At 53.0% G+C, this 27348-nt stretch overlaps 1 protein-coding gene across 1 annotated transcript in view; it reads right to left on the bottom strand.

Moving 5' to 3' along the window:
• Positions 1–26983, bottom strand: part of ECE1 (endothelin converting enzyme 1) — a 115530-nt gene extending 88547 nt beyond the window's left edge. Inside the window, exon 1 of the mRNA XM_025448247.3 lies at positions 26834–26983. Coding sequence (XP_025304032.3) covers positions 26834–26836 — 3 coding nt within the window. The 5' untranslated portion in view covers positions 26837–26983. The remainder of the gene's footprint in view (positions 1–26833) is intronic.
• Positions 26984–27348: the final 365 nt, after the last annotated feature.

Raw genomic sequence — 27348 nt, 5'->3', positions numbered from 1 at the left:
CTCCACCCCACTCCAGATCCGCTGTTTACAGATTCTCCCCATGAATCGTGTTTGGGATTTGCTGCGTCCAGCTGCTAGCTGGCAAGATCCCCTAAGCCAGTCTACGACTATCTCCGCAGCAGGGACAAGGGGAGAGGGGGCCAGGCTCCGGCGGCTGTGTTGGCGTGGACAGGCCACCCCGCTTCTCAGAGGCTTGGTTTCCTGATCTACAAAATGGGGACAAACGGGGTTGTGTGAGGAAGGCATTAGGCACAGTGCCTGGCTTATGGAAGGTGCAGGAAAAATCAACTTTTAAATTATTACTATTTGATGGCTAATTGAGGAATTTGGCCAGCAAGTCAGTGGGACCTGAGAGCACATCTTAAAAATAATAGGAGGGCGCTGGGTGGCTCAGTTGGTTAAGTGTCCAACTCTTGGTTTCGGCTCAGGTATGATCTCAGCATCCTGATGTGGAGCCCTGCACTGGGCTCTGCACTCAGCATGCAGTCTGCTTGAGAATCCCTCTCCCTCCTCCTCTGTCCCTCTCCTTACTTGCACACACACTCTCTCTCTGAAACAAATAAATACAATCTTAAAAAAAAAAAAAAAAGGAAATTCTTGGCCAGACTGTGCCAAGCACTCTCCATGCATTATCTCATCATGTCACACAGCAGCCCCGGGAGTCAGGGTGCATTACTATCCCCCACTTCCCAGGTGGAGAACTTAGGCTCAGAGAGGTTGAGTCACTTACCCGGGGTCACACAGCCCCGTAGATGAAGGAAGTGTGTGTGTGTGTGTCTAATCCACAGCCTGTGCTCTTGGCCTCTACACTCCCCCATGTCCCTGTGGGAGCCTCACTGGTGTCTTCCCTCTGCCCTTCCTCCATTCTGGGGACGTCTCTTCCTGAAGTCTCAGCCTCCTCCAGGCATGGGAGTACTAGGAGCTGCCAGCAGCCTGGAGCTCAGCTGTGTGGACACCACTGTCCCAAAGCCTAGGACAGATCGACGTGATGCCCTCCTCTTGCCCCGGGTCAGAGCCCTTAGGGTCTTGCTGCTGCTGCTGCTGCTGCTGGGCCTCCTGGTTTGGAGAAGGGGGAGGAGCCACTGCAGACGTATCACCTACCCTGCAGGTTCCAACAGATATTTTCACGACCATCCTGTGTCCGAGATATTATCATACTCATTTTACAGAGGAGACCGAAGCTCTGAGAGCTCACGCCATAGCCAGTCAGTGGCAGAGCTGGGGACTCCAACCCAGGCCACTGTGACTCACCAGGCTGCTCCTGTCTCCTGAGGGAGATAAGACATGACACAAACAACCTAACACAAACCAGAAATCGATAAGGGCCTTCAGGGAAGGCCAGATAATAGGCTGGGACATGTACAGAGAGAGGGCCTCAGCCTTCCTGGGGAAATCTTTGTGTGAATAACACAGAAGGAATTCCTCGCAGGAGACACATGCCCTGGGCGCACCCAGCAGCCATGCCCTCCAGGGGGATCTGTTAAGGACCTAAGCCTGGGCAGACAGGGCTGGCCACAGGAAATACGCCTCCCTGTGCAGCCGTGGCTGGTCAGTGCCTTCATGGGTCATCAACACTGAATTTGCACCTGCTGTATACTGGGCCAGGCACCGGGCTTCCTGCTACTACTATCTTATTCTATTTTCCTGAGGTGTAGAGAGAGAAGGCTGTTTCCTCAAAACCATTCTGCTCAGAAGGGGTGGCTCGGCCTGATTCCCAAGTCCTAATGGAACAGAGTCAAGTCCCTAGCTACCTCTCATTGGTCTGGACCCCGCCCCCTCCCTGAGACTCCCAGGGCAGCTTCCCCAGGTTCACTGACCACTGCCCCCACATGACTCCCAGGGGCAGCTGGACAGCTTCTGAGGTCAACACTGTAGCTCCACTTACGGATGAGGAAACAGAGGCTCAGAGCTTAGCCATAGCTTAGCAGCTTCGAGTGAGATGGGCTGGGGGCAGGGGTATGTGTGGGGGTGAAACCAGGAGACCGCACACACTAGCTGAGCTGAGGGCTGCTGCCCCCTCCGAGTTAGGGACAGGCCAGTGCTGCTCACCTCGGGCCTCCTAACAGATGCCTCATTTCCACGACTATGGGCACCCTGTGGGGAATGTGGCAGCCCTTGGCCCAGCTGAAGCCAAGGGATCCTGGCTGCACAGTTGCCATAGAAACACAGAGGATGCTCTGAGGGCAGACCAGCCAGCCTGTCTCACTGAGCCAGTGCAAAGGGCAGCCCAAGGGCACAAGCTGGGCTCCTCCCATGCGCCCCACCCCAAGGCCTCAGGCCTGTGACAAAGATGGCAGGGCCCACTGTTGGCATAGGAGAGTGGGAAGTGGTGCTGTTTGGCCCTGGGAGTCAGGAGCTAGCCCGAAGAGCTAGGCAGGCCAGGACAGAAAAATCCAGAGACGGTGAGGAGAATCCAAGGAGAAGGACAAACAGAGGGACAGAGAACAGAGTCAGGAAGGACAAGGGGGTTCAGAATTAGCAACATTTCCTGAGTCTGCGGGACATGACTGGTATCAAGATGACACCTTCTTCACAATTCTTTTTTTTTAAGATTTTATTTATTTATTCATGAGAGACGGGGGGGCGGGGGAGGGAGGGCGGGCAGAGACAGAAGCAGAGAGAGAAGCAGGTTCCCTGCGGGGAGCTCAATGTGAGACTTGATCCCAGGACCCCGGGATCACGACCTGAGCCAAAGGCAGATGCTCAATCACTGAGCCACCCAGGCGTCCTTTCATTCTGCTTTTGTCACCAGATCCTGTACACTGTCCAGCCAGCCAGTGGGGCTCCTCCCTGTCCTTCTAAGCATCACGTGGGATGAAAAGAGCACTGCTCCGCAAGTGCTGAGTTCATCTCATCCCCGATGCTCACTTGTATGTGACCTTAAGCAAATCATCTGCCTTCCCTGGGCCTTCTCTGAAAGACAGAAGCACAAGTTCACAGGCACCTGGGTGGCTCAGTTGGTTAAGTATCTGACTCAGGTTTCAGCTCAGGTTTCAGCTCAGGTCATGATCTCAGGGTCCTGGGATCAAGCCCCATTTCATCAGGTTCCCCACTCAGTGGGGGTCTGCTGGAGACTTTCTCTCTCTCTCTCCCTCTGCACCCCTCCTCCCACTCATGCACGCTTGCTAACTCTCTCTCAAATCAATCAATCAATCTTTAAAAAGAAAGATAGAAGCACAAGTTCATATACTACTTTTAACTAGATGTATGATCTTGGGCAGATCACTTAACCTCTTTGACCCTCAATTTCCTCATCTGTAAAATGGGTCTATTAATGGTACCTACATCTGATAAGATTAGGAAATATGTAGGCTAAGCACTTAGCCCATATGAGGCTCTCAACATTAGCTAGTATTAACGTTACCACACCTTTTATTGGACTATCAGTGGGTCTCAATCTGAGGCAGTTCTGCCCCTATAAGGAGTTTCTGTACATATGTGGGAGCATTTGGAGTTGTTGGATGATGGGGGTTAGTAATCCTGGGAGCCACAGTTGTTAAATTCCCAGTGTGTGTGACAGTCCTGCAAAATAACACAAATTGCCTCTCAAAGTGCCAACAGCACCTGCATTAAAAAACACAGGCCTGGGGTGCCTGGGTGGCTCAGTGGTCGAACGTCTGCCTTTGTTTCAGGTCATGATCTCAGCGTCCTGGAATCGAGCCCTGTATTGGGCTCCCCATTCAGCGAGGAGTCTGCTTCTCCCTCTTCCTCTGCTGCTCCCCTCAGCTTGTGCTGTCTTGCTCAAATAAATAAAATATTTAAAAAACAAACAAACAAACAAACAGGCTGGTAATCTCAAAAGACTGTCCCAGGATCCTTGATCTCCAAGTCCCAACAGGAGGCAATGCAGGGTGGTGGGCCTCTGAGTTACACAGACCTGCTTTCAATCCATCTCTGCCACCAACAAGCTAAGGGAACCTGGAGATATCATGTCACCTCTCTGGGCCTCAGTATCCTCATCTGTGTAAAGGAGATACTGATTGACTCATGTCTTGTATGACTGCCTATGGCATGAACAGGGTAATGATGACAGAGTATGTATAGCCGGGTACTTGGGACTTGGTGGCCATTGCTACCAACTTGCCATTGCCCACCACAGGGCAAGCCAACAGGTGGATGGGGCTGGGCAGATCCACGAGTTACCAGAACATCCCTTCCACCCCGGCCGCCTTTCCTGCAGCTCGCTGGTCCCTGCAGGACTCAGGGAGAAACAGGCTGTCGGGATCCCAGTGTCTTGCTGGTTAGAGCAGGAGGTGGGCCTGGTATGGGAGGAACAATCGGGCACTGCCCTCCCTCCAGGGCAGAGGCCAGTGGTGACCAGCAGGAATAGCCCTGGGCTGCCAAGACGAGAGGGAGAAAGAGAAGCACCGGGAAGGACACTGAGCCAAGGGGAGAGGTGACAGGTGAGCTGAGAGTGGGCAGGTCAACGGCTCTCGCGGCTTGCTTGCAAAGGGGTGGAAACCTGGTATTTGTCAGGCACCCAACTCTGCACCGTAACAGGGTAAAGGGCTTTACATTTACTGCACTTCATCCACCCAACAACCTTGCAAAGTAGGAGGTCCTGGCTCGATAGCCAAATCCCTGCCCTTACAAGCATGTGTAGCACCAGGACTTCCTGACATTAGTCACTGCTGCAATTTCACGCTTCCTGGAGTTATCTGATACAGAGTTTACCTGCCCCATGCTCTCCTCACATTGACTAACACCTACTATGTGCCAGACCCTACCCAAAGTACTATAGGGCCAACGGAGAACAAGCCAGTTAAGGTCTCTGTGCTCATGGAACTCAGTCTGATGGCAGGAAACTGATGGAGGAGGGCACCACTTATGCAAAGGTGCAAAGGGGCAGAGGTGGGAATGTAGAGGAAGCTGCATGGGGGAGCTGTGTCTGTGCAGCTGAAGCATGGAGGACAGGCTGGGGATAGCCAGAGATGAGGCTGGAGAAATATGCAAGGACAAGGCAAGGAAATAGATACAGAACACTCTAGAATTCCTTCCAAGGAGTCTGACTTGCTCCCAGGATAATGGAGGAGCAATGGAAGGGTTTGGAGCAGGCCAGGGACGGGGCTAGCCATGTGTTTCAGAAAGGTGGCTGAGGCTGCAGTGAGGGAAACGTTGGAGGGCAAGGCTGGAGGCAGGGAGGCCAAGAACGAGGCTTTGCCTCAATCCAGCCAAAGGTGGCCAACAGAGGCCAGCAAGGACCAGAAGTAGGGGGAAGGGGAAGGGAGCCAGAATATGGGACAGAACTTCATCAAGGAGGGGTCTGGGCGCCACCTCGAATTCCATTCAGGCCACTGAGCACGGGCCGGTGTCACCCAGGTAAGCGGGGCAGGCAAACTGCAGGCCTGGAGGTAGGAGGGTCAGTGCAGAGGCGGCCTTCACCAGCGAAGGGCAGCACTGACACTGGAGGACCCGCAGGGCCTGGGGACAGAGGAAGAGGCCACGCAGCTGACGGGGAGGAAGGGCATCACAGACGGGCCACAGCACAGACCCTACAGAACACCTGCCTCCTCAAAACCGCTGCAAGGAGAGTCTGGGAAATAGTCGCAGACCAGAGGGAGCTAAGGTGACATGATGACAAAATGTGATGGGGTGGCTGAGATGGGGTCCTCGAAGAGAAAACGGACCACAGCACAAGAACTGGTGAAATCCTAGCAGAGCATGGGGTTTAGTTAATGGCAGCGCAGCGGTGTTGGCTGCTGAGCGCTGATGGAGGCCCCATGGTCACGTGTACGTGACTGGCAGGGGAAACCAGGTGGAGGGGTTTGCCAGAAGTCTCATCTTGGCAACTTGTCTGTCCATCTAAAATTATTCCAAAACAAGATGCTCATTAAAAAATAATAATAATAATAAAATAAAATAATAAGTTGCAGGATTCCTGGTCCTACAGATTGATTTTCCCAAGAAAAAAGAAACAGGGTAGCGGGTGGTGGGTGTCAAAAAGGGGAGTTGGCCCCAGGCACAATGACACTTGGATCTGGACCCTGGTGGAAATCATGTGTTTCCTGAAATCCCTGATGGGGCTCCGAAGCTGTGGTCGTTTCCAAAACCAAGGCTCCTCACATTTTTCCGAAGGCTCCCAGAGAGCGAATCTGTGCTCAGAGAAGTCTGAGATCACAGATAAAAGCCTTCACTGAAGCCTCATTTTTAATTTTACTATTTTAAAAAATATTTTATTTATTTATTCATGAGAGACACAGAGAGAAGGCAGAGACATAGGCAGAGGGAGAAGCAGGCTCCTTGAAGGGAGCCCGATGTGGGACTCGATCTCGGAACGCCAGAATCATGCCCTGGGCCGAAGGCAGATGCTCAAACTCCGAGCCACCCACTTATCCCAGAAGCCTCATTTTTTAAAAAACTGTTTAAAAAGTATTTTATTAATTTATTTGACAGAGATAAAACATAAGCAGGAGGAGCTGCAGGCAGAGGGAGAGGGAGAAACAGGCTCCCCACTGAGCAGGGTGCCCAATGTGGGGCTTGATCCCAGGATCCTCATGTTTTTTAATCTTAAAAATTCAGGGGCGCCTGGATGGCTCAGCTGGTTAGGCATCTGCCTTGGGCTCAGGTCATGAACCCAGGGTCCCAGGATCAAACCCCATGTTGGGCTTCCTGCTCAGTAGAGTCTGCTTCTTCCTCTGCCTCTGTCACTCCCCCTTCTCAAGCTCATGCTCTCTCTCTCAAATAAATAAATAAAATCTTAAATAAAAATCTTAAAAATTCATGATGGGGTGGGGTGCCTGGGTGGCTCAGTCAGTTAAGCATCTGACTCATGATCTCAGCTCAGGTCTTCATCTCAGGGTCGTGAGTTCAGGCCCCGTGTTGGCCCCATACTGGGCATGGAGCCTACTTAAAAAGTAATAAAACAAAACAAAATAAAATAAAATTCATGCCAATTCTACATTCCATTCCAAAATAGTATCTTTTGGTTTTGCTATAAAAGTACCCCACTATATTCCCTAGGGCAGCCTCATGTACTGGTATGAAACGCTCAAACATGAAAATTAAGCATGGGGGCGCCTGGCTGGCTTAGTTGGTAGAACACGTGACTCTTGATCTCAGGGTCCTGAGTTCAAGGCCCACGTCGAACATAGAGGTTACTTAAAAATAATAATAATAAAATAAATAAAAATTAGGCTTGACACCTCAAGAGAAGATAAGCTAACTTGGCAAAGAGGCAGAGACGGGGGACCGAAATTCTGTGGCCCATCAGGCAGCAAGGTAGGCACCGTGCCAGGGACTCACATTCATTCATTCTTCTGACAAATATTTACATGCCTACCTTGTACCAGTGCTGTTCTAGGTGGACACGGCGAAGAGCAAGATAGACCCAAATCCTTCTATGTCTGTGGGAGGAGACAGGGCAAGTACAATAAATAATACAGGGAGTATGCTAGATGGTGGTCAGGGGGACGGAGGTGGACAGAAGATGGGAAGTGGGGGGCATTTTTCATCAGAGTGGCCAGGAAAGTGACAGCTAAGTGAAGACTCCAAGGAAACAAGGTTGCGTTGCAGATGGTTTCTCATTTATTTTTCACAACTGTGGGTGGTATTTATTTGCCCCATTACAGATGAGAAAGTGAGCCTCAAAGAGGAACAACAATCGACTTAAGGTCACCTAGGAGAGAATGGGGATGTGGGGGGAGGGTACTGGACAGGAAGCAGGCCCTCGCTCCTCTCCGAGGAAGGTGGTTAGGACCTCGGGGCCCCTGCAGACACCATGGCTCACTTCCTCACTGAGGCCTGATTTCCAAACCCTTCCAACTCAGCAGCAGGGTGCTGCTCCACCTCCCCTCCATGTACCTTCTCAACTTGATCAGGTTCAAGAGGTTAAGGGGTCAAATGGGCCAGCACATCCCCCCAGAGGGTGCTGGGGGCAGGGGCAGAGGAAGGGGGGGCAGTGGTCAAGGGGAGGGACCCTCCACCAGCTCAGCCCAGCATGGTTTCGCCCAGGGTGACCCCGATGGCTGTCAGGGACGTGATTTACTGACTTGACAGCGTCTGGCTACCCCCCCACCAACAATCGCTCTACCCCCACCAACAATCCATCCATGGCTAGACTACTCTCCACAGCTGAGAAATAAGTTTGGAGGAGACCAAGGCAGAGGGAGAGGTCTCCCCACCCGTGAGCCTTTCCCCTTTTTTCCCACATAAAGAGAAACATTTTAGGCTTGAAGAAATGACTCATATTTCCCCAGAGAGGGCCAGAGCTGGGCTGAGTCAGGCTGGAGGAGCCCGAGGGTCCCTAATCTGCCTGCCTGCCCTGGCTGAGGTGGCTCTGGGCCCCAGGAAGGCAGGGGACAAATGGAGATGGACATGGCAGAGACAAATGGCTAGTGGATCTTCCAATCCACTCTTGAGCATGTCACTGGGTGTCACCCAGCATTGCTCAAATGGAACTTAATGGGCAAGAACATTCCTCTGGACTTTCCTGAACGAGCTTTATGGCTGACTCACAGCCACCTGGGGACAGCAAGTGAATTAACAAATCACCAAAGAAGGAAAAAACGGTTCCGCAATCTCTTCAATGGATGGATCAAGGATCATGAGCCTCAATGCTCACTTCCATTTCGTTTCAGGTTTTGTTCTTGAAAGCAGCACATCGAACAATAATAGCTGGGGGTCCGAACTGATCGTGAAGTGTAATTTTATATATTCAATCCCTCTTCTCCAGGAGCTGATGTTAAACACTTAGAACCGTGGCCCCAGTGACAATAGGAACAATCAACTGGCTGCAGGATGGCTGGTCCTCTATCCCCAGCCCCTCCTTATTTCAGCCCTATGAGGTCGTGCCCTCCTGCCACTCATGCTTCAGTGGGCGTCTGCAGGGGGGCAGGTATGCTGAGACCGCCAGGGTCTAGCCCTCAAGGACTTCCCCTCCAGGGGACAGAAGTAAGAGCGTGAGTGCCCCGAGGACAACAGTGCCAGTTCCTCACCCAGCTCCAAGGGTGCCTGCAGTTGCCGGCCCTCCCCAGAGGGACCACCTGCTCCCCCACACCACCCCAGAGGACCTGTGGGTGGGTCCAGAGCACCCTTCTGCTCCTCCTCCTTTGCTGGCTTCTCTCGTCCCTGCCAATGGCCCTCTGAGCCAGAAGCACAGCCAGCCTCCACCCTGATATTGGACGCTTCACAGGAGCTTGCAAGAAACCCCAGCCCTGGGACCCCTGGGGGGCTCGGGGGTTGAGTGTCTGCTGAAGCCCAGGGCGTGATCCTGGGGTCCTGGGATCGAGTCCCACATCAGGCCCCCTGCAGGGAGCCTGCTTCTCCCTCTGCCTGTGTCTCTGCCTTGCTCTGTGTGTCTCTCATGAATAAATAAATAAAATCTTTTTTAAAAAGATAAAAGAAAGAAACCCCGGTTCTAGAGTCAGCCAGAATCCTGGCTCTGCCACTTCAAAGCAGTGTGTCCTTGGTGGAGTCACCTTGCTTCATCAAGCCTCAGCCTCCTCATCTGTTTAATGGGGACACCATAGGTCCCATCTCTTGAAGGTCGATTCTAACAAAATGAGTCAACGCACACGCGGCTCACCCTGGGGCCTTGGCGCAGAGTGAATGCTCACTAAACTGTGGTTCCACGTCCCGCTCCATGGAGCAGACGGTCCAAGAACACTGACAACAGGTGTCAGAAAGAGTTATATGGGGGTCCCGGTACTGTCCTCCTGGCGTCGGCCAGAGGCTCAGGGAGCTCCTGGCGTCTCCATGAAGCCGCTGGGGGCTCTTACAGCGACCTACCTCATTTCCAAACCTGCTGCCCATTTCACACTAGTGCCATGATTACCAGAACTGGGCTCCCTGCCGTGGGAAGGGAACTTTCTTAGACTTGTCCTAAGCCTGCCTCACCCTCAGGCCAGGGGGCTGAGCGGTAGCACTGTTTTTCCTGCCTCTTCTCAGCCTTCATCTTTCTTCCATCCAAGGTTCTGAGCCAACAATAGCTGCTTCCCAGGCTCGGTTGCCACACAGCACACTACTCACCAAGCAAAAATACCCATGCGGGGGAGGGAGGGGGAGGCTAAGGAGGGGCCACGGGGGAGGGGGGCGCAGCCTGGGAGGCAGGAGGAAGAAAGCACATTTCTTGAATGCCTACTATGTGTCAGGGTGAGAAGGGCCTTGTCACTGTGGCAGGGGTGGGGTGGGGGAGACAGAACCCTAGGAGACTGTGAGGGTGGAGGGAGGGCTGGTCTCCAGGAGAGCAGGGGAGCCAATCCCCAGAGAGAGAGCAGGCCTGGGTCCAAGGTCCAGGGCAATGCCCAGGGAGAAGGGTGAAGTGAGTGGGCTCTAGAACCTAGTAAGAAAATAGAGGTCTCAACTCCAAAGAGATTCCAAATCCTAAGAAAAATGGGGGCTCAGATACAGAGGGGATGAGTTTCACGGATCCCAGGGATCCCAGGAGGGGCATGGTTTAGCCCAGGGTGGGAGGTGGGGAGAGCCCTGAAGACCTAGACATTCATTTAATTGAATATCTAAGTGGTTTTATCTGCCAGACAAGGTAACTGGGGGAAAAAAAGCCCAGAAATCTTAAAATGGTAGCCAGCAGCCCCCACTTGAGGAGGTTTGGATGAAGGGGTATCTCCTGCTTCTGGGGAGACCCCGCTGGGCAATGGGTAGGCCCAGGCTTTCCTGTGGCCCCTCTCTCTATGGCAGGGCATCTCCTCAGAGGCTTGGAATGCCCCCCACCCCGCCCAGGAGCTGTTGTGTGCAGCGTTGCCAGCCCCGACCCGGCCCCACTTCTGTGGGCTCCTTCAAAGCCCAGGGAGGGCCGCAGCACAGGGGTCACAGAGAAAGAATCTGGAGGTCAGAGCACCGCCCCCCCCCAGATGCTTCAAAGACAGAATCTGTGCACAAAAAGCATCCCCCTCCCTAGGAGTCACCATTCTTTGGGGGGAGGAGGCATGGACACCAGAAGGCCTAGAAGGACGGTGCAGGCACGGCTGCCAGGAATCTGTGCCCTGAGTCAGAATTTTATGGAAGGCCCGGGATGTGAGTTCTGATGCTGAGCTATGTGACCCTGGCCCAGAGCAGCTCACATACCTTTGTAGGTTCTGTTCTCAGCCATCAAAGTGTTGGTTCGGATCCCCTGTCCCACCCCAATCGATCACTGTCACCTATACCCCCCAGTGCCTCTGCCTCTCCCTCACCACTACCACCAGCCTGGGCTGAACCTCAACCTCCCACCCTCATTCCTGTCCCTTCCCCCAAGTCCATCTCCACTGGGCAGCCAGAGTGACCTAATATAAGGCAAGTCGGATCCTGTCACCTCCCTCCTGGTACCCCTTCTAGGCCTTGCTGAGCCCTCCACCCACTGGTTATAAATTTTTGCCTTTTTTTCTTTTGCCAACTTAAAGGGGGTCTTTTGATATAAAATAAAATAGAGCCTAAGATTTATTGATTTGAAAACATACACACACACAGCTTTCCACTGCTCTTGGGATAAGGTCCAAATCTGTCACCTGGTTTACAATGGCCTGTGAGGCCCTGGCTACCCCTGAGCCTCACCTTGGGTCACTCTTGCCTTTGCTTTCTACTCCAGCTACACTGAACATGTTCTAGGTGACCCACTTCAGGGCCTTTGCACATGCTATCCCTGTGGCCTAGAATCTTTTTTCTCCATCTTTTTACCTGCTTAGCACTTAACCCATCCTTCAGATCTATTCACAACTATTTCTTCCTCACAGATGGCCTCCCTGACCCTAGTCTCCTCTGAGCTTCTGCCTGGTATGAGCTTCTCTGACCTAAGCTCACTTAGCATCCTTCTCAGAATTAGAGATCCATGAGACTACCTAAGACCACATCTGTCTCCACCCTGTGCCTCAACATAGTGGGTGCTCAATATATGGTAGCTATTGTCACCATCAACCTTCCCATATTTACCTTTCCATGTTCATATGCTTAGTGGAGCTGGATTCTGCACCTCTAAGAATCTGTGTGTGAGAGCAAAAAAAGAGGCAGTGTGAGGTACTGGAGAGAACACCAGCCTTGGCAGCTGAGGAATCTGGGTTATAATAGCTCTGCTGTATGGCTTTGGGCAAGTCACCTAACTTCTCTGAGCCTTGGTTTCCTGATCTTTTTCTTTTTTCTTTTCTTTTCTTTTTTTTTCTTTTTTCTTTTCTTATATTTTTAAGATTTTATTTTTAGAGACACCTAGGTGGCTCAGTGGATCAAGTGTCTGGCTCTTGATTTCAGCTCAGGTCATGATCTGAGTTATGAGGTGGAGCCCTGCATTGGGATCTACTTCTCTTCTTCTTCCTCTCCTTCTGCCCCTTCCCATCCCCACACCTGCCCTCTCCCTCTCTATCTCTCTCTCTCAAAATAAATAAAGTCTTTTTTAAAAAAAATTAAATTTTAGGGATGCCTGGATGGCTCAGTGGTTGAGCTCTGCTTTCGGCCCAGGCATGACCCTGGAGACCCAGGATCGAGTCCCACACTGGGCTCCCTGCATGGAACCTGCTTCTCCCTCTGCCTGTGTCTCTGCCTCTCTCTGTGTGTCTCTCATGAATAAATATATAAAATCTTTTAAAAAATTAGTGAAAGGGAATAGAAGGGAAGGGAGAAGAAATGGGTAGGAAATATCAGAAAGGGAGACAGAACATAAAGACTCCTAACTCTGGGAAACGAACTAGGGGTGGTGGAAGGGGAGGAGGGCAGGGGTGGGGGTGAATGGGTGACGGGCACTGAGGGGGGCACTTGATGGGATGAGCACTGGGTGTTATTCTGTATGTTGGCAAATTGAACACCAATAAAAAATAAATTTATTATTTAAAAAAAATTAAATTTTTAAAATAATCCTCTACCCAACATGGGGCTCAAACTCACAATCCTGAGATCCAGAGTCGCATGCTCTACCTACTGAGCCAGCCAGGCGCCCCCCTAATCCTGTTAATGTGAAGATTAAATTAATACTTTAGACAGATTGGTTACAAATGCCCTCATTATAACTGGTAGAAATGTCTTTCAGGACTCCCTGCCTCCTTTTGCATCAATTTCTGCTACCACGCAATGTTCTGATGGCTGAAAGGACAAAATAAAATGCCTAGGACAATGCTGAGCCCAGAGCAGATATGTAATGAATCAGGATTTCCAAAGTGTAATCTGTGGCCCATTCAGCACCAGAATCAGGGAGCTTGTCGGAAATGTATGTTGAACGTAGGGGAAGGGAAGGAAAAATAAAATAAGATAAAGACAGAGAGGATGGCAAACCATAAGAGACTCTTAACTCCAGGGAATGAACTGAGGATGGCTGGAGGGAAGGTTGGGGGAGGGATGGGGTAACTGGGTGATGGACATGAAGGAGGGCACTTGATGGAATGAACACTGGGTATTATATGCAATGGATGAATCACTAAATTCTACCCCTGATATTATACTCTATGTCAACTAATTTGAATTTAGATAAAATCTTGAAAGAAAAACAAAATAAACAAAACAAACACGAGCATAGGCTTCGGGATTAGACAAATCAAAGTATAAATTCTGGTCCTTCTATGAATTTGCTTAGCTGCGGGACTTTAGAGAAGTGGCCCAACCTCTCTTGAGTTGCCTTCCTCAATTTTAAAATAGTGATAAACAACCTCCACCTGCCAGGGTTGTTGGGATAATCTGAGGAAGTGCTGTATGCAAAGCACATTTTAGGTGCTAGGCGGGAGGAAGAGGGGAGGGTGAAAAACCAAACAGGAAGTGTTTCACTGTCTCCCCATGCCTCCTCTGCTGTCCCAAGTGCACTGGAGCTGGAATCTGTGTGTCCTTCTCAGACAACACAATTTCTGGCCATCCAGAGGAAGCAGAGACCCTCCCTGAAAGACTGGTGAACCACCTAGGACCCTTGCAGAAGGGGCAATCAGGCGGGTCTGCAAGGAGCAGAAGCAGGGATTATATGGGAAATGACTGGATAGTTGTCCAGGGCTACACTAAGGGACCTAGGAGCAGAATCACCTCTCCCAAGGTCAGGCCTTGCAGGGCAGTGGAGCCAAGCACGCCATGGTGGGTGAGAACACAGACTCTGCAGACTATTCAGGTTTAGATTCTGGCTCTGCCACTACTGGGCTCCACCTGGCTGGCAAACTGCTACTCATCCTTTGAGACCCAAATGGAGCGCCCGGGTGGTGCAATCAGTTGAGCGTCCAACTTCTGATTTCAGCTCAGGTCATGATCTCAGGGTTGTGAGATCGAGCCCCATGTTAGCAGAGTTTGCTTGAGATTCTCTCTCCCTCTGCCTCTCTTGCTCATGCTCTCTCTAAAATAAATAAATAAATCTTAAAAAAAAAAAAAAAAAAAAAAGGACCCAAATGAAGTTACCACCTCCCGGGGCCAACTTAGTCATCCATTCCTCTGGGCCCTCAAAAGCTCCTGCTCACACACTCAAATACTATTCAGGAATTTACCTGTTGCCTTGTCTATCTTTCCCACAGGCCTGGGAGTTCCTTGAGGGCACCCGCATTTCTGGCACAGAAGATGTATTCAGCTAAAGGTTGATTTGGTTTGAACTCCAACTTTCTCAGTCTTCTGAGTTGCCTTCCTTTCCCCCACTAAGGGCCTCCCACTCTACTGCCTCTCCCTCTCCCTGATACAGACCCTTTATCCTCCAGGATTTTAATTTCCAGATCCCTTTTTCCTGAAGGTCTGAACCTGTTCATCGCTGGTGTGGAAGGAAGGCTGCACAGAGAGACCTAATGTTCATTTCTCCACCTATGCTGACTGCAAAGGACTCCCACGGAAGGAAGGTGAAGTGTTCAGAGTCCATGAGACTGCCTGGTCACAGGGACTGTGGGGGAGAATCAGTTATTGATGAAGCAATTCCAGCTCTGTGCCCAAACTGTCTGGGGTTCAAATCTTCCTCTGCCACTCACTGACGAGAGAGACACATTTCCTCTCTGTGCCTAGGTTTCCCCCCTATAAAACAGGGTAATAATAATTAGTACCTCATAGGGTTGATGTGAGGACTAAGTGAACTTATAACACAAAACGGTTGGCACTATGTCTGACACAGAGCAAATAACTCCATGAACACCATTATTATCACACAATAGCGAAGCCTGGGAAACTCTGCTGGCAGCGAAGACTGAAAAGACTATCGAAGAAAACTCGAATGTAGGCAGAAGTTAATATTATATCGTTTCCCTCAAGGAATCGTCAGGTGTCAGCGGCTGCAGAAAGTCTCCTCTGGAGCAGCGTGCCCATCCCTGCGCTGATCACGACCATGTTTCCTGGTCTCACCCATGGGCCGTGGGTTCACTAAGAACAGCTCTGTCTGCACGTTCTCGCAGCACAGGGTGACACAGAGCAGAGTTGCGGGGAAGGTCTGCCAAATAAACAAGCTCACAGTGTAACCTGAGTCCTTGACCAAGGCCCCAAGCACAGTCCTTCTGGGGAGGCCCATTTCATTGGTAAGGCAACTCCCCCATTGCCTGTAGCGTACCTTCCTAGAGACCCCCCCAAATCCCTTCCAATCCCCCCAGGTGCTGGGAATACAGAGAGGAAGAGGCAGAGGCTCTGCTAAGACTCCTTCTAGAGGTAAAATCAGTTCACATATACTAGACACTTTCCATGTGGTAGACATGGATCCTACACTTTATAGGAATTATGTTGCTTGTTTAAACAACTCTATGAGTCTGGTACTTTTATTGCTCCCATTTTCCTCAGGCACAGGCAAAGGCTAAGAATTAAGGACTCTGCTTGAGGTTACTTGGGTAAATGGCGAAGCTGGCATCCAAATCTACATAAGCTGGTCCTCAAGCTCGAGCTCTTGATCTGTGTTCATGCAGGGAGACATGACGGGGTGAGAAATCTCATCCGAAGTGACTTGTGCCCCGACAGAAGGCAGTCTGGGGTGAGAAGTGAGGGGGCTGTGGGAATGCATGACAGATAGGTGGGGGGTGATCAAGAAAATTTCTAAGAACAGCTGTGGAAAGAGAAACAGGCCTAATGGGCGTGGGCCATAGGTCAAGGTCGTTATCAGTGACACCCACCTCTGCTGTGTGGAGCACTGAATATGCACCACACGTGCTCTGATCACGTCATCTCTCATTTCACTTTAGTGATCACCCAGGGAGGTGGTTGTTACCCCCACTTCAGAGGGAGGAGGCCCAAGGCCCAGAGTGGAACACTTACCTGCTAAAAGGTCCTTCACAACACCTAAGTGGTAGATCCTGGGTTCACGTTCAAGTCAATTCCACAACCCCTGTTCTTAGGCCTCAGGCCACACTGGCAAACAGGAACCGGTGAGTGTGTGGTAGGGACCTGATGCAGAAGACGGGGAGCCATGCTGCATTCCACCCTAGGCCTGCACTTGCTGTCTGTGCGCCCCTCCAGCCTGCCTGAGCCGTGGGTGTGCATTGGGGTGGCGGGGCTGGTAATTAAGGACCTTGTTAAAGGGTCTCCCAACTATAAGGGGAAGTGAAATAATCAAGCAGCAGTGGGATGGACTGACGGAGGCAATTTCCTCACCTCCCCTGCCTAGTGCATTCACCAGAACTAAAAATCAGCAGATGTGAAGGCAGGCACGCAGACATCCCTTCCAGCGCATCACGAGGCTTAAAATAGCAGAACCTCGACGGTAATAATGTTGATAATGTCGATCACGGCTCCCATTACTGAGGACCTACTATGGGCTTTACAGCTTTACATCATTTCCACCATTCTTCATAACACCACCATGAAAAAGACGTTAGTGACTCTTCTCCCATTCCTCATGGGAGAAAACTGAGGCTCGAAGAGTGTCGCTGGCCCAAGGTCACCCACCTGGGACTAGAACCCAGGTCTGTCTGGCTCTGACACCCACATCTTAACCAGAAAGAACACTGGATTAGGAGTCCAGGATCTAAGCCCTGCTTCTAACTCCCGGTGTGGCCTCGGGCAGGTCTTCTTCCTTTTCTGAGCCTTTGTCTCCCCACAAGAGGTTGGTCTAGATGATGTCTAAGTTCCACTTCCACTTAGACCCTCTGTGACTCTGAACTGCCATGCCCGCTTGCCCTCTCCCAGCCCACCACTCCAGGAAGCCCAGCAGGATGCCAAAGAGCAACCCACTCCACACCCACAGAAAAACATGAAGTATTGTCTTCTTATGGCTGCCTCGTGATCCAAACCAGCCAGGAGACCCAGAACCACAAAGCCACAAGATTCCCTTGAGCCGGATCATGGGAGTGGGAGCCCAGAGGGCAGAGAGGTCAGGCAACCCCTCGCAGCCACCACTTCCGCTGCCCTCACTTCTCGGCAGTGTATGCGGAAGTGGGAGAGCCAGGCTCTGGCTCTGTGCCCTTCTGGCCCATTTCTTTGGGTTCCGATGGCTGGCGGTGGTGGGAATGTGGTCACTTTGGGGGAATCCCGAGCTCACTCTGGAAAGGTCAAATTCAAGTGGATGATTTATGTATTTATTTATTTATATTTTTTAAAGATTTTACTAAAAAAAAATAAAGATTTTACTTATTCATTCATGAGAGACACACAGAGAGAGATAGAGAGAGGCAGAGACACAGGCAGAGGGAAAAGAACCTGCAGGTTCCATGCAGGAAGCCCAATGCAGGACTTGATCCCAGGACTCCAGGATCATGCCCTGGGCCAAAGGCAGGCATCAAACCACTGAGCCACCCAGGTGTCCCCTCAAGTGGAGATTTTAGGACAAAAATTATTGCTGGGCTCCAAAAGCAATTTTCACCCACCATGCGCTGTGGCTGGAAAGTCTTGTGGCATCTGGGATACCCTGTCCCCTTCTCTCCCATCCTCTGAAGTAGTTGCTAAAATCCCAGATCCTGGAGTAAGAGAAGCCTCCCCCTCAGGACAGGTGAAGGGTACTAAGGTTCCACTCCCCCATAACTTGACGCCCGCCTCCCTGCCTCACTCTTGCCCCCTGCAGTTCATCCTCCACACGGCAGCCAGAGCCTTGTCAAAACCTCAACCAGTCATCCCTGCCCCCCTCCCCGCTTGGAGCCCCACAGTGGCTTCCCATCACTCTCAGAAATGCCAACTCCCCCAGGCTCCGTCCCCATGCCTGACAGGGCCCTGCATGACCTGGCCCCTCCACGTCTACCTTTTCCTACCTCTTCTCCCCATGCTCCCTCTGCCCAGCCGCATCAGCCTTCTGCCCAGCCACATAACATGCCAAACCCCACATCCCTGTTCCTCTGCTCAGAACTCTCCTCTCCCACATCGTTGCCCAGCTGCCCTCTCCTCATCCTCCAGGACTTGGCTCAATGTCACCTCCTTCCCTGCCCACCCATTTGACTAGCTCCCTTCCCATCTTGCAGCTAACTCTCCATCACATCACTCTGTTTTCTTTCCCTTCTCTGAAGTGATCTTTCTGGTGGTTGGTTTCCCTGTGTAGTCTCTGGCTCCCTCCCCTATAATACATCTCCTCAAGGGCGGGATTTTGCTGCCCCATCCACTTTGGTCCCTACAATAAAGGGGGACCTCATTTTGTTCTTACACCTTTGCAGGTGAGGATGCTGTAGTTGAGAGAGGTAGACCGATTTCGCCAACGTCACACAGCCAGGAAGTGATAGGACTGAGACCCAGGTCTGCTTAATACTCAGGCCATTTCTGCAAAGCCTCCATGGACGAGGCTCCCACAGCCGGGGGCCCACTGTGAAGGGCTCTCACCCAGACAGGCCTGATTCACAGTGAGACTCTTAGCAAGGATATCAAGAATACAAGGCCTGTCCACTTTCTAAATGGTCCTTCCTCAGAGATACAGGGCAACCGGGGCTCAGTAGTGGGGCAGGCACAACCCTGGAGGTGAAGAAGCATGAGCAAATGCCTCCCAAATGAGGGGAGCCCACCAGAAACTGGGGGGCTAGGAAAACCTTCAATTCACTCAATGTTGTGCAGAAAGGAAAACTGAGGACCAGGGCAAGGAAGAGATCTACCTAAGGTCACTAGTAAAGCCTCATGGCCGGTGGTCTCCAGATCCGGGAACCCCTCCTTGGCCTGAGAAATGACAAGTGAGACCCAAAGCCCAGGTTGTAGGAAGAGTGTCTGCCAGAGATGCCAGGCCCTGAGGGCAGGGGCAGGGCCAGCAGAGTGGATCTGAAGCTTAAGACAAAGAAAGGACTCAAATTCCTTCCTCCTTTCATAAAACATTCATCAAGAGTCTAGGCTAGACCTCGGCCCTATCCCCTATCGGCAGAGACAGCAACGCACTTGGGAAATGGACACTTCCCTGGAGAACCGCCTGGGAGTTTCTAGAGAATTAAAGACACACAGACCCTCTGACCCAGCAGGAACAGTCCCAGTCCCCACCCAACAGAAATGAGTGTGCGGATCCACCGACAGCCACGCAGGAATGTCCAGCGACCCAGACAGGAATGCCGTCGGTGGACACAGGCATGCATCTGCCCAGGGCGACACCACACAACCTGAAAAGGAGCACGTTCTGGTAGAGGCAACAACACGGGCAAACTGAGAACCGTTCACTGTTGACTGAAGCTGAAGGAAGCCAGACCCAAGAATACATACTATGAATTCATGCAGATCAAGTTCAAAAGCAGGCAAAACTAGGGTGACAAAGCAGGTGGGCAGCCACCTGTCACGGAGAGTGATGGAAGGGGGCACATGGGAACTTTCGGGGGAGGTGGAAGTGTTCTATGAGTGTTGATCTCGGTGGTGGTTATGCAGGTGTATACATTTGTGAAAACTGAGCTGCACAAGGTGTGCCCATCTTACTTAAGGAAATCACACCACGGATTTTAAAAAACTTACAACCTTGCCCTTTGGAGGCACGCAGACCCGCAGAACAGGACTGGCACATGGTTCTCACAATCAGGATCCTAAAAGAAGCTGGTACCAGCGGAGCCCTGCTGTGTGCTGGATGGAGCTGGTTTCTTTGAGAACAGCATCTGGTTAACACTTCCAACCACTGTAAGGTTGAGGCCCCAACACCTCCACATCAGAGGTGAGGGAATCGAAGCTCAGAGAGGTGATGTGGTGTCCAAAGGGACACAGCAAAGAGCGAGGGAGCAGTCCTCCCTCCCCTTCTCCACTCCCCATGCCATGAGCTGGCCGGTCCCTGGTCCCCTCAGTCCCTGGTCCCAGGCGGCCGCCTCTTCTCCAGGGCTGAAGGGAACAGTGCCTGTGTACTGGACTTCCGTGAAAGAGCAGCTTAGGAAATGCGCTCTTCCTCCGCCTTCCGCTGCCTCCACCCTCCCTCACCCCCTCACTGCCACAGATCTCTGAGGTCACTGCAGCCCTGGCCTTCCGCCCAGCGAGAGGGAGCCCCAGCAGCTGGGCAGCGGTGAGCAGGGGGCCAGGGGCAGCGATGAGCTGGGAGTGATGGTGTTCACCAGGCAGCCTCCTCCCCTCCCCTGACCCAGTCTGCGGCCCCACGATGCCAGGAGGGCTTGAGGTTAGAGACCCCACCCTTGGCTCCACTTCACGAGTGACGTAACCCAGTGTCTGGACTCGGAGAATCATAAAATGTTTATTTGGAATAACAACCACCACCACCACCACCATCACCACTGCTTGCTCAGTTCTCAATGTGGGCCAAGAGCCATCGCGTGTTTCGTGAATCCTCACCACCAGCCCTCCAAGGCAGGTACGGGGAGGATCCCTCATTGTCCACAGAAAGAAAGCGAAGCTCGGGAGGGTTAAGGGACTTCGCTCAGCCTCACAGAGGAGAAGTGGTGGCAGGGGGATTCAAACCCAGGTCCTCCCAGCTTCCAGACCAGTGCATTATGCCCGCGACCCTGCACATTGTTGCCGAAAGCGCCCCCTGACTAGGTCCGTCCCAGCCACACGGGGTTACAGATGGCACAACTAAGGCCCAGGAAGGGAGACTCTCGTACACAGGGCCACTCAAAAAGTTAGGGGCGGGGCTTGGCCCGGAAGCCACATCTCTAGCCTTGGCCTGGCTTTCCATGACCAGAGCCTCGGAACAGGCCACGTGCACCTGGATGGGCCACGTGTGGGAAGCAGGGAGGCCTGGTCCCAGGCAGAGGTAAATATTGACATGATGGTGTTTACACTGTAACCCTACTCCTCCTGGCTGCAGCCTCACACCCGCCCGCCAAGGAGGAAAAGGGGCTTGTTGGGAGGAGAACGAGGGGGAGGAGGCCTAGGGGCCAAGGCTGCTCCCCCTGGTCCCAGAGGCAGGTGGGCAGGAAGCCCGGGACATCTCCAGTCGGGGGCTGCCACCGCCTGGGCTGCGGCCCACAGGGCAAGGGCAGGAGCCAGGGAGAGGGCGTCTGAACTGGGAGTCACAGGCCTGGGTTTCAGTCCTAGCTCTGCCAGTGATTGGCAGTGAGACCCAAGAATGGTCGGTGAATGGGGAGGAAAGGGCTCGGGAAACTGTCAAGCGCTGTGCACTGTGCAAAGGTGAAAGATAAATAACAACATTTCAGCCCCAGTTAGCTCCCCATGCCTCTGGCCGCTGCCAGACGGTCCCATCCCTGTCCCCAGGGGGCTTTCCTGGGAAGGCAGAATTTCTGCAGAAGTGGGTGGCAGCTTGGGACCGAAGCCAGAATCTTGAGGAATGAGGAGGCCGCTGCCTGGGTCCAGTCCCTAATTCCCTATGTGATCTTTGAGTGTCGGCTTCCACAGCTCTATGATGGGGATAAATCTACTTCGTGGGGTTCACGTGAAGGTCAGAGAGGTTTACATTTAAGTGCCAGGCACATGGTAGATCCTCATTTTGCCCCCTCAGTCTTCCCACCTATGAAATGGGGGAGGTGAATCAGATGGTTAGAACACAAGCACTCGAACAGGCTTAAGATCTAGCAGCCAGGGCCCCCTCTCTGTCTCTGAGAACTGAAGTTAGACCCTCCCTCAGCTAATTTCCTGAATGTTCTCCAGAAACTTCTTCCTCTGTTTACATCTACCCCACCCCAGATCTCTGTGGGGAGGAGGGAGCTGTTCCAAGGCCTGTCAATGAGCCAAGATAGGCCTGTGGATATTTCTGTCACCCTTGCCCTTGGGGGCCCCTGGGAAAAAGGCAAAACTCCGAGGCCCTAGACCCCTAGTGCCACTCACTGATAGTGGGGTTCAATCAGCACTGGTTGTTCATTAAACCTCACCACCCTCCCCCCGGACTATAACTCTTTAAGGACAGGAGAATATCTCCTTATTTTCATTTCTCTAAAATGTGGCTCTTAGGAAGCATTCCATTCCACTCACTGTAGAAGCACAAATGCCACCTCTTCTGGGAAGCCTTCCCTGATACATACTCATGGCCAGGGTGACCCTAGAGCTATATCCCCAGACTGGCACTACCATATTCTACTTTGTTTTAGAGCATTTTGAAATTTGTCCTTCCCTATCAGATCAAAACTCTTTGAGGCGAGGAGCCATACTGGTTGTTTGTATGAAAGGATGTGGAGAGGATGGTCAACGTCTACAGGGGAAGGGGCTTTGTGCAACCTCCAGGGCCACAGCCTCCCCTCTCTCCACTGCCCATTCTGGGCAGCATTATGGGGATATGTGGTGGGGTAGAGGGGCAGTAACTAGTGTCTAGAACACCAGTGTCTCTCCTAGGGCCACTCTACCTGCTTCCTAACTGGTTTTCTGGCTCCCAGCCTCACTCCTCCTACCCCAAAGGAGCCTGTAGAATGTCTCAAAACACAACTTTGAACACATCACTCCCTTCATTCTGAACTCCAGAGTGGCTCCCCACTGTCCTTAGGATTGACCTCCAAATCCTTTTAAAAATATTTTATTTATTCATGAGAGACAGAGAGAGAGAGAGAGGGAGAGACACAGGCAGAGGGAGAAGCAGGCTCCATGCAGGGAGCCCGACGTGGGACTCCCATCTCAGGGCCCCTGATCACACCCTGAACCGAAGGAAGAGGCTCAACCGCTGAGCCACCCAAGCATCCTAAGCCCCAAACCTTTAACAAGCCCCTCCCTGCAGGCACCTGCCAGGGTCACCTCCCAAGCATCATCTTCTTAGCCTCCAGACAAAGTAATTCCTGAACGTTTCGTCCCATCTTGCACATACTGCTCCCTCTGCCTGGAACCCATTCATTCCTTAGACCATTCATTCTTTAGACTATGGCTTTAATGCCACATCCTCAGGGAACCTTGTCTGATCCCCAGGTGAGGTTCCCCTATCTGCTCTCTAGCACCCCACCTGTCTCCTTGGCAACAGCAGTTGCACTTCTCATTTCCTGCTCCTTATCTGCCTGTCCGCCAGACTGTGGAAGAGAGACCTAGCGGCCTGTTTGACACTGACTGCAGCCCCAACACCTGGTATTGTGCCGGGCAGACTTGTTTGCTGAATGAACAAATGAGCACAGCACTTTGACTGTGGCAGCGTGCTTACCTAGTCAACTAAAAAGAAAAAAATGGAGTGGAAACACAAAAAGTCATAAACATTTGCTGATGGCTCCTCCCTTGCTGTAGCCATCAAAGCGTGGACTTTAGCCAAGCGGGTTATGTCATGGCTAATGCCTGAAACTTTCTGCTGAACCCACGTTGTATGCAGTCTTCTCACTCCTCAAATCTTTTTGCTCCCAACAGGGCCTGGTCTCTCCGATTCTGTCTAGGAAACAATCTATTTAGTCTTTAACAACAATTAACAATATGCCTGTTTACCAAAAAACTAAGCAATGTCAGGAACACTGAGTGACCCAGCTATCAGCATAGATGCTGGCCTTAGAGGGAAAGGTACTGCCGGGCTCCGGGAAGCCAGAGCGAGTCCTACTGGACTGGTGCAGGGGGTATGTGGCTGCCCTCCCATCTTCAAATCGCAACACCCTTCCTCAAGTTCTTAAGCACTTCTACATTGTAGCCTAGATTGTATCCTCATGACATCTTGCAAAGGATGCAAATCTGCCCCACTTGGTAGGAAAGGAGGTGCAGAGAGGGGGAAGAGTTGACCCAACGTCATATAGCAAGCTGGTGGTACATCTGGGGTTCAAACCTAGGCAGTGGACGCTGTCCTCAACTCAGCCACTTACACTTATGATTCCCAGCCCTCAGCCATGGCTTTAAGCTCAGTCCCTACATTGGAATGTGGAGGAACATTCTCAAGAGGCCACAACAGCAGACTGGGAACACTGGGTTGGGCCTCCTTTCTCCCAACCTGTCTGCCTGATAACCCTCTAAACATACAGGAGGCCTGTGCCTGCTCTGACCGTATCTTGCTGTGTGACCCAGGGCAATCTCCTTCACCTCTCTCTGCCTGTTGCTGGGTGATATGAGGACAAGCGAAGACAGGAGATATAAAAAGCCCCCTGAAAACCCTCACCCCAAGCCTGTACTGGGGGGTCCACTGGAGGCCTTAAGAACTGTGCTGACATCCCACCACCACCCTGGGTGGGGAGCTGAGGACCATTCAGGACACTGAGCCAGGACAAGAGGGAACACTTGTCCCCTCTCTCCACCCGCTCTCCAAAAGAGCCCCATTAGGACCCTGGGGACCAGGGCAAACTTGGCCATGTTGGAGGGAACACAGGATTTGTTTAAAACCCGTGGAACAGGAGATCCAAGAAATAAACTCTTTAGTAACCCTGAATCGCCCCCACCTCAGGAATGAGCACAGGGACTAGTGTTTAGGGGAAACCAAAATGACAGGGGCCAAGCAGGCCTGACGTCAGCCTCCACCCCTGGCCCCACACATGGTGAGTCGATAATCCACAGTGGAGCTCCAGCTCCTCAGCCTAAGCATCAGGTCATCTGGCCCTAGCCATGTCCCTTGCTCCCCTTCTCTCCTCTTTTTTGGCTCTCTCATGCTCAGGTGCCAGGCAAGCCCCATTCTGGCTTTTCCGAGAGCATTGCTCCTTGCTCTCATGTCCCTGGGCCTCTGTACACAGAGGTTCCCCCACCTGGAAGTTCTTTCCAATTCAGATGTCACCTGCTCAATGAAGCTTTCTCTCATCTCTCCAGCCAGGAGGAAGTCCTTGCCTGGCCTGATAACCTGCCTCTCCCAAAGATACAGCATCTAGCCTGGGGATCCTTACAGACAGCTTTGGACTGGCAGTGGCTCCCCTAACAGTGTTTATGACAGTTTTTCCTCCTTAGCTTAGGGCATAGAGTAAGTGTTCAACAAATCTTCGCTGAATGATGGACATAGTAATGATTCTCTAAGTATCACTGTCCCCTTCTTCTCCTGTCATGACGTCCTGTAACCCTTCTTCCCGACTAGCAAATCGGTTAGATGTCACACAGAACTTCCCAATTTGAGCCTGAGGTTGTACAAGAAAGGAAATAAAGCTGTATTTGAGCAAGCACTCTCACTGGGTTAGCTCCCCGAATTCCCACACCACCTGTGTAACCAAGACCTTTCATCTCTTCTCACAGATGAAGAAACTGATGGTCAGAGGTGAGGGTTCGACTTGACCCAAGTCCCTGTGGGCAAGTGGGAGAGCCAGGCTTCAAACCTCAATCTGTTTGATGCTGAAGCCTGGAAGGTTTCTGAGGTTGTAAGCCTTAGAAAAGTATCTCCGAGGCAAGGTGCCCTCTCTCTCTTTGGTGGTTTCTAAGGAGGAAAAAGTTCTCTTTCTAAGTAACTTAGGTCTGGGTGGGTTTGGAGGCAGAGTGAAAGATATGACATCAAGGTCTCACCCCCTTTTGCTCATATGCTAAGATCTTACATCAAGGGCCAGGCCACATGGTGTGAGCTCCCTGCCACTGGAACTGTCCAAGTGGAGCATTCCAGGGGAGATTCCTGACCAAGGAGGTAGGATAGGCCCAAGATAGTCTCTAAGACACAATTTCATTATTAATGACCTGACAGGCAAGGGATGGCAGAAGGGGAGCAGATATTGGAGGTGATAGGAGAGAGGAGGGAAAAGGGATTTGGTAAGGGGATTCCAGCTCTGGGAAGGGCAGAGGTTGGTCCCGGGGCAGCACTGGGGGACTCTTCATGCCTACAGGGGTCCCATCTTGCCCCTGCCTGGGCCCCTTCAGGTTTGACAGCATCATCACAGAGAAATGGAGGTGGCTGTGTCCCTGGGACTGGCAGCCATCATCACTGGCACGTGCCCTATGTGGTGACTTGTACACCCGTCACAGGGCACAGAACAGGACTAGGTGAGAGGACCAGAAAGTCTCCTCCAGGGGAAAGAAAGCAAAGAGAAATAGGTGGCTTCCACCCCCATGATGCAGAAGCGATCATGAGGCCCTGGGGAGATCACCCGCAAGGTCCATGCTTTCCCTCCAGAGACAACACCCCTCCCTAAAACAGCCCCCAAACAAGCCCAGCCTCGACCAAATGGGTTTCTTTCCCGGGGCTCCTGAAACCCCATGAAATCCCTCTGCCAAGTCCCTTTTCCCTGATGTCTCTGACCAACGCCCTGGGCAGTCCCCTCCTGAGGACCATTGCTGGGAGATGCTGGGGAGACCGGATCACTGAAAGCAGGGTCCCCAGGTGCTCCCCGGTCTCTGACAGGCGCCAACCTAGCTGCCTCCACTCTCGGCTCCTTAGGCAGTCCCCGAGTGCCTCGACTTCCACGGGGCTCTCAGAGTGCGCGAGGCTCGGCCACCCACGGTGCGCCAGCCCCAGCCCAGCCCCAGCCCAGCCCCAGCCCAGCCGCAGCCCAGCCCCAGCCCCAGCCCAGCCCAGCCCCAGCCCGAGCTCGGCGTCGCGGGACATTCAGGTGCAGGTGGATCCAGCCGCGCCGCAGTCGCCCCGACCCCGGTACCGGACCCAGCCCGGACGCCCGGGGGCTCCGCTCCCCGCTAGGACTTCCGGACGCCCCAGACCAGAACTGCACCAACTGTCCCCGAGACGAATCGGCACCCCGAGCCCTCCAAACCCGGCCGCGGCCAGCTGCCCAGAAGCGAGCTCGGCGCGGCCGCCCCCGAGCCGACCCAGGCGGCGCCGCCCGGCCCTCCGAGCCCGCCCGCGCGCCCCCCGAGCGAGAGCCGCAGCCCGCGCCCGGCCCTCCGCGAGCCCCGCCGAGGCTCCCGTAGAACTCACCATAGTTCCGGCCCCCGGCTCCCGGCCCCCGGCCCCCGGCTCCCGGCTCCCGGCTCCCGGCTCCCGGCTCCCGCCTCCGGCCGCGCTCCTCGGACGGCTCGGCAGCTCCCCGGCCGCGCGCTCGGCTCCCCGCGGGCGAGCGCGGCTCCGGCGCCTGGTCCCGGGGAGGCGGGGCCGCCGAGCGGCCAATGGCGGGGCGCGGGGGCCGGGCCGCGCAGCCAATCAGGCTCCGAGCCCGGGCTCGGCCCCGCCCCCCCGCGCCTCCTTAACCCCCGGCGCGCCGGGCTGGAGCCTGGAGCGCGGAGCGTGAGGACCCCGCGGCCGGCGCGGGCGGGGCCCGGGGCGGGGGGGCGCGGGGTCCCGACCTCGGCGAGCTCGGCTGCGGGGGCAGGCGGAGCCCGGGGAGCGGCTCGGCTGCGTCGGGTGTGCGGCGCCGGGAGCCTCCGCGACCTTTGTCTCCTGCCTGGCGCCTGCTCTGGAGTGTGACCCAGGGCGCTGCAGCTGCGCGTGTTCAT

This window comes from Canis lupus, chromosome 2 (assembly GCF_003254725.2).
Source record: "Canis lupus dingo isolate Sandy chromosome 2, ASM325472v2, whole genome shotgun sequence".
Classification (NCBI taxonomy): Eukaryota; Metazoa; Chordata; class Mammalia; order Carnivora; family Canidae; genus Canis; species Canis lupus.
This window is presented reverse-complemented; position numbering and strand designations above follow the sequence as displayed.